At 39.5% G+C, this 13,690-nt stretch overlaps 1 protein-coding gene across 3 annotated transcripts in view; it reads left to right on the top strand.

Annotated features, from left to right (window-relative positions):
* The window catches only part of SLC25A24 (solute carrier family 25 member 24), a 57,867-nt gene extending 45,725 nt beyond the window's left edge, over positions 1 to 12,142 (top strand). For all 3 annotated transcript variants that reach the window (XM_032262867.1, XM_032262868.1, XM_032262866.1), the window contains 2 exons: positions 7,822 to 7,972; positions 10,131 to 12,142. In XM_032262867.1, the coding sequence (XP_032118758.1) occupies positions 7,822 to 7,972; positions 10,131 to 10,315 (336 nt within the window). In that variant the 3' untranslated portion in view covers positions 10,316 to 12,142. The remainder of the gene's footprint in view (positions 1 to 7,821; positions 7,973 to 10,130) is intronic.
* The last annotated feature ends 1,548 nt before the right edge of the window (positions 12,143 to 13,690 follow it).

Below are 13,690 nucleotides of genomic sequence, written 5' to 3'. Positions count from 1 at the left end.
TGAATGGTTTTGCCTAGATTTTCTTCTAGGGTTTTTATGGTGTTAGGTCTTATGTTTAAGTCTTTAATCCATCTGGAGTTAATTTTAGTGTAAGGTGTCAGGAAGGGGTCCAGTTTCTGCTTTCTGCACATGGCTAGCCAGCTTTCCCAACACCATTTATTGAACAGGGAATCCTTTCCCCATTGCTTGTTTTTGTCTGGTTTGTCAAAGATCAGATGGTTGTAGATATGTTGTGTTGCCTCCGAGACCTCTGTTCTGTTCCATTGGTCTATATCTCTGTTTTGGTTCCAGTACCATGCTGTTCTGATTACTGTAGCCTTGTAGTATAGTTTGCAGTCCGGTAGTGTGATGCCTCCCGCTTTGTTCTTTTTGCTTAGAATTGACTTGGCTATGCGGGCTCTCTTTTGGTTCCATATGAAGTTTAAGGTGGTTTTTTCCAGTTCTGTGAAGAAGGTCATTGGTACCTTGATGGGGATAGCATTGAATCTATAAATTACTTTGGGCAGTATGGCCATTTTCACAATATTGATTTTTCCTAACCATGAACATGGAATGTTTCTCAATCTGTTTGTGTCCTCTCTTATTTTGTTGAGCACTGGCTTGTAGTTCTCCTTGAAGAGGTCCTTTACGTTCCTTGTTAGTTGTATTCCTAGGTATTTTATTCTCTTTGTGGCAATTGTGAATGGAAATTTGTTCTTGATTTGGCTCTCTTTAAGTCTGTTATTGGTGTATAGGAATGCATGTGATTTTTGCACATTGATTTTGTATCCTGAGACTTTGCTGAACTTGTTTATCAGTTTCAGGAGATTTGGGGCTGAGGCGATGGGGTCTTCTAGGTATACAATCATGTCGTCTGCAAATAGAGACAATTTGACTTCCTCCTTTCCTATTCGAATGCCCTTTATTTCTTTTTCTTGCCTGATTGCTCTGGCTAGAACTTCTAATACTATATTGAATAGCAGTGGTGAGAGAGGGCATCCTTGTCTGGTGCCACATTTCAAGGGGAATGCTTCCAGTTTTTGCCCATTCAGTATGATATTGGCTGTTGGTTTGTCATAAATAGCTTTTATTGTTTTGAGATACGTTCCATCGTTACCTAGCTTATTGAGGGTTTTTAGCATAAAGGGCTGTTGAATTTTGTCAAAGGCCTTCTCTGCATCAATTGAGATAATCATGTGGTTTTTGTCTTTGGTTCTGTTTATGTGGTGAATTACGTTTATAGACTTGCGTATGTTGAACCAGCCTTGCATCCCCGGGATGAAGCCTACTTGATCATGGTGGATAAGCTTTTTGATGTGCTGTTGCAATCGGCTTGTCAGTATTTTATTGAAGATTTTTGCATCTCTGTTAATCATGAATATTGGCCTGAAGTTTTCTTTTCTTGTTGAGTCTCTGCCGGGTTTTGGAATCAGGATGATGTTGGTGTCATAAAATGATTTGGGAAGAATTCCCTCTTTTTGTATTGTTTGGAATAGTTTCAGAAGGAATGGTACCAGTTCCTCTTTGTATGTCTGGTAGAATTCAGCTGTGAACCCGTCTGGACCTGGGCTTTTTTGGGGTGGTAAGCTTTTAATTGCTGCCTCAACTTCAGACCTTGTTATGGGTCTGTTCAGGGTTTCGGCTTCTTCCTGGTTTAGGCTTGGGAGGAGGCAAGTGTCCAGGAATTTATCCATTTCTTCCAGGTTTATTAGTTTATGTGCATAGAGTTGTTTGTAATAATCTCTGATGATGATTTGAATTTCTGTGGAATCTGTGGTGATATCCCCTTGATCGTTTTTTATTGCATCAATTCGGTTATTCCCTCTTTTCTTTCTTTATTAATCTGGTTAGTGGTCTGTCTATTTTGTTGATCTTTTCAAAAAAACCAGCTCCTGGATTTATTGATATTTTGAAGGGTTTTTTGTGTCTCTATCTCCTTCAGTTCTGCTCTGATCTTAGCTATTTCTTGTCTTCTGCTAGACTTTGAGGTTTTTTGATCTTGCTCCTCTAGCTCTTTCAGTTTTGATGATAGGGTGTCAATTTTTGATCTCTTCTTGCTCCTCATGTGGGCACTTGTTGCTATATATTTTCCTCTAGAGACTGCTTTAAATGTGTCCCAGAGATTCTGGTATGTTGTGTTTTCATTCTCGTTGGTTTCGAAGAACATCTTTATTTCTGCCTTCATTTCATTGTTTATCCAGTCAACATTCAAGAGCAAGTTGTTCAGTTTCCATGAAGCTGTGCGGTTCTGAGTTAGTTTTTGAATTCTGAGTTCTAACTTGATTGCACTGTGGTCTGAGAGACTGTTACGATTTCCGTTCTTTTGCATTTGCTGAGGAGTGATTTACTCCCAATTATGTGGTCAATTTTAGAGTAGGTGTGATGTGGTGCTGAGAAGAATGTATATTCTGTGGATTTGGGGTGGAGAGTTCTGTAAATGTCTATTAGGTTTGCTTGGTTCAGGTCTGAGTTCAAGTCCTGGATATCCTTGTTAATTTTCTGTGTGGTTGATCTGTCTAATATTGACAATGGGGTGTTAAAGTCTCCCACTATTATTGTGTGGGAGTCTAAAGTCTCTTTGTAGGTCATTAAGAACTTGCCTTATGTATCTGGGTGCTCCTGTATTGGGTGCATATATATTTAGGATCGTTAGCTCTTCTTGTTGCATTGATCCTTTTACCATTATGTAATGTCCTTCTTTGTCTCTTTTGATCTTTGTTGCTTTAAAGTCTAATTTATCAGAGATGAGAATTGCAGCTCCTGCTTTTTTTGCTCTCCATTTGCTTGGTAAATCTTCCTCCATCCCTTTATTTTGAGCCTTTGTGTATCCTTGCATGTGAGATGGGTTTCCTGGATACAGAACACCGATGGGTTTTGGCTTTTTATTCAGTTTGCCAGCCTGTGTCTTTTGATTGGGGCATTTAGTCCATTTACATTTAAGGTTAATATTGTTATGTGCGAATTTGATACTGCCATTTTGGTGCTAGCTGGGTGTTTTGCCCTTTAGTTGAGCTGGTACTTGTTGTTCCTTTATATGTGTAGAGCCTCTTTCAGGAGCCGTTGTAGAGCTGGCCTGGTGGTGACGAAATCTCTGAGTACTTGCATGTTCCCAAAGGATTTTATTTTTCCTTCACTTATGAAGCTTAGTTTGGCTGGATAGGAGATTCTGGGTTGAAAGTTCTTTTCTTTAAGGATGTTGAATATTGGCCTCCACTCTCTTCTGGCTTGTAGGGTTTCTGCTGAGAGATCTGCTGTGAGTCTGATGGGCTTCCCTTTGTGGGTAACCCGACCTTTCTCTCTGGCTGCCCTTAGTATTTTCTCCTTCATTTCAACCCTGGTGAATCTGACGATTATGTGCCTTGGGGTTGCTCTTCTTGACGAATATCTTTGTGGTGGTCTCTGTATTTCCTAGACTTGAATGTTTGCCTGCCTTGCTAGGTTGGGGAAGTTTTCCTGGATAATATCCTGAAGAGTATTTTCCAGCTTGGATTCATTCTTCTCGTCGCATTCAGGTACACCTATCAAACGTAGATTAGGTCTTTTCACATAGTCCCACATTTCTTGGAGATTTTGTTCATTCCTTTTTACCCTTTTTTCTCCAGTTTTGCCTTCCCGTTTTATTTCATTGAGTTGATCTTTGACCTCTGATATCCTTTCTTCTGCTTGGTCAATTCGGCTGTTGATACTGGAGCATGCTTCGTGAAGTTCTTATGTTGCGTTTTTCAGCTCCATCAATTCACTTATATTCCTTTCTATTTTGTCCATTCTCGTTAGCATTTTGTCAAATCTTTTTTCAAGGTTCTTAGTTTCTTTGCATTTGGTTAGAACATGTTCTTTAGGTTCACAGAAGTTTCTTACTACCCACCTTCTGAAGTCTGATTCTGTCATTTCATCAGACTTGTTCTCCCTCCAACCTTGTTCCCTTGCTGGTGACGAGTTGTGATCCCTTTTAGGAGGAGAGGTGTTCTGGTTTCGGGTGTTTTCATCCTTTTTGCGCTGGTTTCTTCCCATCTTTAAGGATTTATCCACCTGTCGACTCTGTAGTTGCTGGCTTTCAGATTGGGTCTCAAATCTTTCAAATTGATGTTCTGTTTGTTGATGATGAGGTTATTTCTGTTTCTTGGTTTTCCTTCTGACAGTCTGGCCCCTCTGCTGTAGGTCTGCTGAGGTTCACTCCAGGCTCTGCTTGCCTGCGGTTCACCTGCAGCAGCTGCTGAACAGTGAGGGTTGTTACCAGTTTTCTTCTTCTGCTATCTTTGTCCCAGAAGGATACCCGCCTAGTGTCAATCTGATCTCTCCTTTATGAGGTGTCTCTTTGGATATATAGGGGTCAGGGAGCTGCTTGAGGAGACGGTCTCTTCTTTATAGGAGCTCAAATGCTGAGCTGTGAGCTCTGTTGTTCATTCAGAGCTGCTTGGCGGGTATGTTTAGGTCTGCTGCAGCAGAACTCACAAACTGCTTTTTGTTCCCAGGTGATCTGTCCCAGGGATTTAGGGCTTTATGAGTTTCGGTTATGCTGCTGCCTTCTCTCTTTTTTTTTTTTTCCTTCAGAGCTGCCCTGCCCAGCAAGGAGGCAGCCTAGTCACTGTCTACCTGTAGAGGCTTTGCTGAGCTGCTGTGGGCTCTGCCCAGCTGCCGAGTGAACTTCCCTGCAGTCCTGTTTATATGAGTGTAGTTAGAACTGCTTTGGCGATGGTGGCCCGCCTCTATTGAGGCAGAGTCTCTCTGCAGTGGCGGGTTGCCTTGGCAACGGCAGGCTGCCTCAGCATTGGCTGACTACCTCCGTAGTGGTAGGCTGCCTCGGTAATGGCGGACGCCCCTCCCCCACAGAGCTGGACCGTCCGGGGTTCAGCTGCACTTGCAGTGAAACTCTCAATCCAGAGTTTCTGGTTGCTGTTCTTTTGTGGGGGTGGGACCAGCAGAGCCTGATCTCCTGGCTCCCTGCCTCAGAGCCTTTTTAAGTTGGTGTTCCAGTCGCCTGTTGAAGAGGCGCCGGGGTCTGTTTGTTTTCCCCTGCGGCCACTCACTGCGCTGGCTTAAACAGCGGCACTGAGGTTTGTGGCGCTTTTTTTTTTTTTTTGCCCTGGAATCTACTGTCCTGGTTCCCTGCTCAGTTCCCTTTTTAAACAGACAAATGGGCGACTTCCCGTGGCTCCAGTCGCCAGCCAAAAGGGCACCTGGACCAGTGTATTTTGTACAGAGAACTGGAGAACCGCTGCTCCGGGGCGCCGACAAAGCAGCTGCGCGGGGCAAAGCAGCGGCGCCAGCTGGCACAGCCACGCTGGCCAAAACAGCCACGCTGGTGACCTGTGGAGCTCCTCCGGCTGGGAATTTCCTAGTCTGTGGGCAATAAAAATGTGGCGTCCACTCACCCTCTACGCTTTCACTGGGAGCTGCAATCCTGAGCTGTTCCTTAATGGCCATCTTGGATCCTCCCCAGGATTTTTTTTTTTGTTTTTAAGGCTGAATAATATTTCATTGGGTATATTTATATATCACATTTTTTTATTCATCTGTTGATGGACATTTAGTTGTTTTGATATCATGGCTATTGTGAATAGTGCTGCAGTGAACACAGTTATGCAAATATCTCTTCAAGATATTGTTTTCAGTTCTTTTTGACATATACTCAGAAGTGGAATTTCTAGGTCAGATGGTAATTCTATTTTTAAGTTTTTGAGGAACCTCCTTGTCATTTTTCATGGTGAATATACTTTTTTTTTTAACATTCCTATCAACGTACACCAATATTCCAATTTCTCCACATCCTCCCCAACACTGTTGAATGGAGTAGTGAAGTCTCCTACTATTACTGTGTTGCTGTTTTTTCTCCCTTCAATTCTATTAATGTTTGCTTTATATATTTAGGAGCTTAATATTAGGGCCACATATGGTTATAATTAATATGTCTTACTGGTAAAGAGACCTTTTTATCATTATATAATATCTCTCTTTGTCTCTTGTGACAGTGTGTGTCTTAAAATCTATTTTTTCTGATATAAGTGTGACCACCGCTGTTCTCTTTGGGTTCCTGTTTTTATGGAATATCTTTTTCCATCCTTTCACTTTCAGCTTATGTGTGTCCTTAGATCTAAAGTGAGTCTCGTAGACAAGGTATAATGGATTCTGTATGTGTTATTCACTCAGTAATTTATATTTTTTAATTGGAGGGTTTAATCCATTTACATTTAAAGCAATTACTGACAAGGAAGGGGTTACTCTTGTCATTTGGCTAGCCTTTTAGTTTTGTCCTGTGGCTTTTCTGTCTTTCTTTTTCTTCCTGGATTTTTTTTTTTTTTCCTGTAGTGACATGTTTTGATTCCCTTTTTATTTCCATTTGTGTGCATTCTATAGATACTATCTTTGTGGTTACCATTGTAACTACATAAAACATACCAAAGTTAGAGCAATCTATTTTAAACTGTTTACAACTTAACTTCAGTGGCATATAAAACTCTGTTCCTTTACATCTTTCACCTCCTCCCTACCAACTTTATGTCTTTTGATATTGCATATCCTTAACAGAGATTTACAGCTACTTTTTATGCTTCTCTTCTTTAAATTCTGTTTAAATATTGTTTTTGAAATTTAGACTTTGAAGTTATTTATATACCTTCATTACAATACTATAGAATTTTATAATATTCTAAATATTGACCTTTACCATGGAGCTTCCTGTTTTCATATGGTTTTGTGTTGCTATTTATCAACCTTTTGTTTCTCCTTTTAGCCTTTCTTGTAGGGCCGGTCTAGTGGTGACAAACCACATCAGCTGTTGTTTGTCAGGGACAGTCTTAATTTCTCCTTTGTTTCTGAAGGGCAGTTTAGCCCATACAGTATTTTTGTTTGGTGGTTTTTTGAATTGCAAAACTTAGAATATAATATTCCACTTCCTTCTAATCTGCAAGATTTCCATTGAGAAATGCACTTAATGGATTTTTTAATACATTGAGATTAATTTTTAGTTCTGTCCTGTAGGATTGAAAATTTTTAGTCTTTTTTTTTTTTTTTTTGAGATGGAATCTTTGTTGCTGAGGCTGGAGTGCAGTGGTGCAATCTTGGCTGACTGCAACCTCTGCCTCCTGGGTTCAAGCAATTCTTCTGCCTCAGCTTCCCGAGTAGTTGGGATTACAGGTGCACACCACCATGCCTGGCTAAATTTTTGTGTTTTAGTAGAGACAGAGTTTCACCATGTTGCCCAGGCTGGTCATGAACTCCTGAGCTCAGGCAGTCTGCCTGCCTTCGCCTCCCAAAGTCCTGGGATTACAAGCCATATAACATATTAACATGTATTTTATACTTAAAATATCTTATGTTTAAAAGTTGATGATCATATATATTTTATACAGGGACCTAGAGTAGTGGGGAATAAAGCACGGCCTTTTGATCAGCATGCCTGATTCTGAGTCCTTCTTAAAAGACTCTGCTGAGACGAATTTTCCTCATTTCTAAAACAGAATAATAGATTTATGTCAGTGTTTTTGTAAGACCCAAATGAAATGTATGTAAAGTGTAAAATGAGATACAGTTAGTAGAATTATTTCATTAATGCTCACCATGAGAGGTATTCTTTAGATCCTGTGGCATTTGGTATGCAGTTCACGTTTGCTTAGAAGAACATGAGTAACTGGTGCAAACCTCATGTGTTCTGCTTCCTCAGTGGCCTCCTGCATCTCCACAGAGCCACTGCTTCCTACACTGCCTGCTGCTTCTGTGAACCTGCAGCCCCATCCTGTAGAAATGGGGCTTCTCATGAGGTTGAGAATAGCTGTGAAAGTGTTTACATTGAGTGAAGTTGTAGAGTTCATTGTTTATTATTTTTCTTCTTTATTTATCTGGCAGCTCTTGAAGTCCTATTGGCTGGATAATTTTGCAAAAGACTCTGTAAACCCCGGAGTCATGGTGTTGCTGGGATGTGGTGCCTTATCCAGCACCTGCGGCCAGCTAGCCAGCTACCCTTTGGCTTTGGTGAGAACTCGCATGCAGGCTCAAGGTGAGTTTTTGATGACAGAACCACACCAGTAAAAGTGCTGCACCAGTAAGATACGTTCAGAACTCCAGATTCCACTAAGATGGTATTGCTCAGCCTTTTTTCATTATTGCCTTAAGGAATCTTTTCAGAAATTCTTTTCTAAATGCTCCCTCATCATGAAATTTTAATGTGACAGAAGCATTGCATATATACTATATGCATACATATGCCTTATACATAAACAGAGTAAAATTTTTTTTTGACTGTGTTACATGCACGTTTTAAGAGTATAAGCTTTAGTATCTGATGGATTTGGGTTCAGATCCTTGATTCAGACTTCTTGGGGTTTTTAATGGGAATGAAAATTGTACAGCATTGTAAGAAATACCAACAATATAAATAAAGCATCTGGTGTTGGTTAAATTCTTGGTAAATAGTGGCTGGAATCATTTTTTAGTGTTGCTTGGATCCTACAAGTTTTGAGCTGTGATTCCTCCTCACTGAGACACTGTCTCCACTGTTGGCTTTGATTGCACTGTACATCTATGTCCTGGTTGTTCTGCCAGCCTATTGATTACTTTTACCATTTGCTGGCTGTTATTGCTGTGCTCACTCTATTGAAGTATGAATTCTAGTGCCTTTATTTTCTCTTTCTGCTTTCCTTGGTCAGTCTCATCCACTGTTGTTTTTTTAAATAGCACATCTTGGTCATCTACAGCTCCATCCCCAGCCTCCCAAGTGCCACCCACAGCTCCCCCAACCAAGCAGTCATCATTAATTGGTGAATACTCCCTGAGCCATTGTCCCATTCTAGTCACTGCCAGATGCTAGGGGTAGAGCAGTCAGCAAGTCAGATGTGGCCTTGCCAGTGTAGAGTAGAGAAGACGTAGGACCAGCCAGTAAACAACCTGGTTAAACCAACTCCCCTATGTTAGGGGAGCACAGAGTGAGGGGCTGTAACCTGACTTCGGAGCTGCGGCACGTTGTCCGTGAAGCTGAGACTGGAAAGATGAGTGGGAGTTAGCTGGGCACAGGACAGTGGAGCAGGAAAAGAAACCCTTCCAGCTGAGGGAAAGTATGTGTGAAGACCCTGAGGTAGGCACCACGGTGGAGTATTTGAGGAGCTAAGAGGCAGTCATGGCTGCAGAGAAAAACACAAGGTAGTGAACTACATGTTTCTTATGTATGCTCTCATTTCACCATCATAACCATCTTGGGGCTGGGAATACTAATATTATCCCCATTTTTAGGATGAGTAATGGGGCAGAGGGAGATTAACTGCCGCAAGATCATACCTGTGGTTAAATAGTGGGACTATAATTCAGGTGCATGCAGTCTAATTCCAACCCTCCTGTCTGCCAGCTGTGATCCAGACCTTTGCATGGCTGAAAGATTGTCACTCCTGACCTCAAAGTCTGATCATTTTACATCTGTTCAGACATCTTTACAACCCTTTGGTGTCTTCAAAGTAAATTCCAAAGTTCTTAGTGGGAATTTCAAAGCCTTTAATAGTCTGACCCCACTTTATTCACTGTCTGTGTCATAACCAGACACACAGTCAGCTCTGTCTCTATAGCACGTGGTGCTCCTCCCCTTCTCTTGGTTCTGCCAGCGACACTGGATTTTGCTGCTTCTTCTTGCTTGTTGAGGTGATGTCCAAGGCCCAGGTCCCTGTACTTTTCCCAAGCTTCCCAGAGCTTCTTCCATACTCCCATTACTTCCCAAGATTTAACTGTCAGTGCCTGGCTAGTAAGAAGGAGGCAGCAGCGTTATACCAGACAGACCATGGAGTCAGACAGACCATTGGATCTCAGCCCTAACATTTTCTGCTTAGGTTTTTTAGTACAAGTTTCCCCATCTTTCTAAGCCTCCAATTGCTCACTTATAAAATTGGTATAATATTTACCTTGCAGGATTGGCATGGAAGGTAATTAACCCAGTATTTAGAACATAGCAATTAATATATAACTATAGTTACCATCATTATTATAGTTAGGACACTCACTGTTAGGTGCTGTATAAAGAGAATCATAAAAGGGTGTTTTCTTGGGCTCCTTAGAATAGATTTTATTCTTTTACTGTATTCTAGAATATTATTCTGAAACATAATTGTTTATTGTAATAATAATGAAATATGCTTGAATATTAAATTAGCCTGTCCTCTTTTTTTCTTTTTTAGCCATGTTAGAAGGTTCCCCACAGCTGAACATGGTGGGCCTCTTCCGACGAATCATTTCCAAAGAAGGAATACCAGGACTTTACAGAGGCATCACCCCAAACTTCATGAAGGTGCTCCCTGCTGTAGGCATCAGTTATGTGGTTTATGAAAATATGAAGCAAACTTTAGGAGTAACTCAGAAATGATGTTGAAATTCTTTTTGCTTTAGCATGATAATTGAAACTTTCAACAACCCCTGGAGTGACTTTTTCTCCTCGAATTGAAACAAGTCTATGGCCAAAGAAACTGTATTTCTTTCGCAAAAGGAAAGATGATAACAATGCAACTTTTCAGCTCAATTATATGTACACAGAAATGGTAAAATTCATAGTTTTAATACGTTTTGAAAAGGCCACACAATTATACTTTATCTGTTCTTAATAGTCCTTCTGCAAATCTCTGCCCTGAATCCAAAATCTGAAAATGTACCTGCTTAAACAAAATTTGTTTTGTGTGGTTAAGTTATAAATCATTAATCTTTATTTTGGGCGGTTTACGTTTATGCCAGTTCCTTTATACTTAAATGTCTTGTTTTATATATTTTGAATATCTTTATAGATTTCTTTAAATTTCCTGTAGAACCATTAATAGAAAATCATTACATTTAAAATATACCTTACAGCAAAAGCATCCAAATAAGTGTAGGGTTTATGTCCTTATTTTTCTTTCAGCTGAATAGGAATGAACACAGTGGTAGAATTTCTAAAGAGAAGTGATGAAATTATCTTTACTTCAGTGGGCACTTTTCTATTTTACATGTACCATTATTTAGTTCCTGGAGTTATACACTAATTTTCAGTATATTACTGTTAAATTGTCAACACAAGACAACTTAATTGAAAGATTCTGTTCTCCCGTTGCTGTGAAAAGCAGCAGGAAACAAAATCCGTTGACTCGTAACGGCTTCTGAAGAGCATCTTTTTTCCTTTGTCCTTTGTTTCCTACTTTTTAAATCAGATTCCATTTTAATCAGGAAGACTTCTTGGGGTCATTTTTAGTAACCTGAAATTTCTTTTTAAATTACATGAAGTGGGATGATCATGAGTGAATGACGTGCTTATTTCTCCCTCGTTGTTGAATATCTTTGAGCCTGCTCTTCTCAATTTGGACAGCATAGAGGTGAGAGATACATATTAGTAGTATGTATTACTCATATACATTAGATACCTACATTTAAATGAAAGGCCCAATTTGTAAACATATACATTCATATTCTCTCTTGCTCCAAGTTTTAGGAACATGTTATGATATAGGAGACTTAATTTATAATAATGATAGCATTTTTAAATTTTACTAAAGCCATTTTTGTAGTCAACTATCTTATTTGTGTGATTAGAACTTAGAAAAATATTTACTAATTGAATTTATTGTCACTTTTTAATTTAGTTCTTAAATTCATTTGACTTCTAATAATTTCTGTTATAAATTGCCAGCATTTTAATGAAAATCTAATGACATAATAGGCATTTTTTGAACCTACCTCTTTTATTTTCTGAACCAAAGAGAAAGATGAACTGGTGTTTGTGAAGCATTTTCAAAAATGTAATTTCTTTTATATTAGTTATGTTTGATAAATATCTCAGTATTTTTATAATATGATAAGCCTGGGATTCTACCTTAAGGGTTGTTTGTACTTCTGAATAATATATAAAATGACAATATTAAGGTACATGATCAGCTCTTTCTATTTTTATTCATAAAAATTATGGAAATGAATAATTTTGCTAACATTTTTGAAATTCCAAACTTCTGGAAAATATGAAAATATTCATTGTTCATTATGAATTTAAATTGTTCCCTATTTAACATTTGTAAGGCATGAATGTGATTTGTCTGTACATCTTGTATCTTTTCCAAAAAATGATTCTGTATCTTTTGGAAAAAAAGCTGAGAATCGAAGATAGTATATTTCTGGCATTACTGAATATTTACTTGCAATTTCTATCAAAAATATATATTTGTTTTTAAAATGACTTGTTTTCCAACTTTTACTTTTTTAGAGAAAATTCTTAAGACTCAGTTTCCTAATTTTAAAAAATATATAAATAAAGCAAAAATTGTGTCCTACAGCTTAGATAGCTTAGACCTTGGACACCAGTTTGATTCATGCTTTTTACGTCTGGCTCCATGTAGTCTTTCCAAATATTTTGGCCCTTCCTGAGCATCCTTAGTAGATATTGTTTGTATGATGCATTTTTGGCACAAGGTGATATTTTTTGTGATAGCAGAATTCCACATTTACCAATTAGAGTTACAACCCTGGGATTCACAGTGCCAAGGGGGACCCAGAGCTGCAGGATTGGCCTGGCTCATCTTGCCTTGGCATATCAGTTTGTCTTGAAATTGTAGGGAAAAAACTCTGAGTTCGCTGGTAAGTAATTTTTAAAAATTTTACAATGTAGATTACAAATGCAACATTTGATTTAAAAAATAAAACTTAAGACTGCAGAGAAATTCTGCATTTCAACTCCAGTACTTCCTAGACTTCAGAAATAACTTATCAGTTATTTCAGTAAGCTTCTCATTTACCTGGGTATCCAAAGGTGAGATGGCTGTAGGAGACATTGGCAGTTCCCTGCCCACACACCTGTCCCTGACTACAACTGCACAAGGCAGCTCTGTGCAATTGCCAGCATCTGCTCCTCTGTTCCCAGGGACCCTTTGTAAGAAAAATGCTGCTGGATTTGTTTCTTGCCTATTAGTCTTATCTCCTGGTGAAGAGAGTAAATTCATACAAACAGATTGTATTCTACAGTATTTTGTCTTTGAGCTTGACATTAGGTTGCATTTGTAAAAGCATGGCATGGCTTCCTCATTCCCTAATAGAAACTTTGCCAGCGCTTTTGTTCTCATGGAACTTCCTTGTTTGAGAACAGCACCAAAGGAGTAATAATATTGTGGGGGAGCAACCATCCCTTAGCATATGCCCTCATTAGGAGACATGTGGGGTGGTCTGAAGTCATTCAGGCTACTCTCTGGGAGAGCACATCCTATAATGTTCTCCCAGCCAACCCCTTCCACCATGCTCAAGTCCAAGCTGCCCAACTCAGACCACTGCTGCTCTCTGACCACAGTATAAACAAAGATGATTGTCAGTGGGCATCAAAGTCCTATACTGAGACACTCAGCCACAGCCACTAACCCCAGGCCACTCCAGCATTTATTCTACCAGCATTCACTCACTCATTTGTTCTTGCAATGAGCATTTGTTAGGCACCTGTTATGGCTTGGCCTTGTCCCCACCCAAATCTCATCTTGAATTGTGACTCCCACAATTCCCACATATCGTGGGAGGAAGTGGTGGGAGGTGATTGAATTAAGGAGTGGGTCTTTCCTGAATTGTTTTCATGATAGTGAATGAGTCTCATGAGATCTGATGGTTTTAAAAATGGGAGATTCCTGCACAAGCTCTCTCTCTCCTTGTCTGCTGCCATCCATGTAAGACAACACTTGCTCCTCCTTGCCTTCCACCATGATTGTGAGGCTTCCTCAGCCACATGGAACTGTAAGTCCAATTAAAC

Source organism: Sapajus apella, unplaced genomic scaffold (assembly GCF_009761245.1).
Source record: "Sapajus apella isolate SASKATOON/1434 unplaced genomic scaffold, GSC_monkey_1.0 scaffold131, whole genome shotgun sequence".
Classification (NCBI taxonomy): domain Eukaryota; kingdom Metazoa; phylum Chordata; class Mammalia; order Primates; family Cebidae; genus Sapajus; species Sapajus apella.
This window is presented reverse-complemented; position numbering and strand designations above follow the sequence as displayed.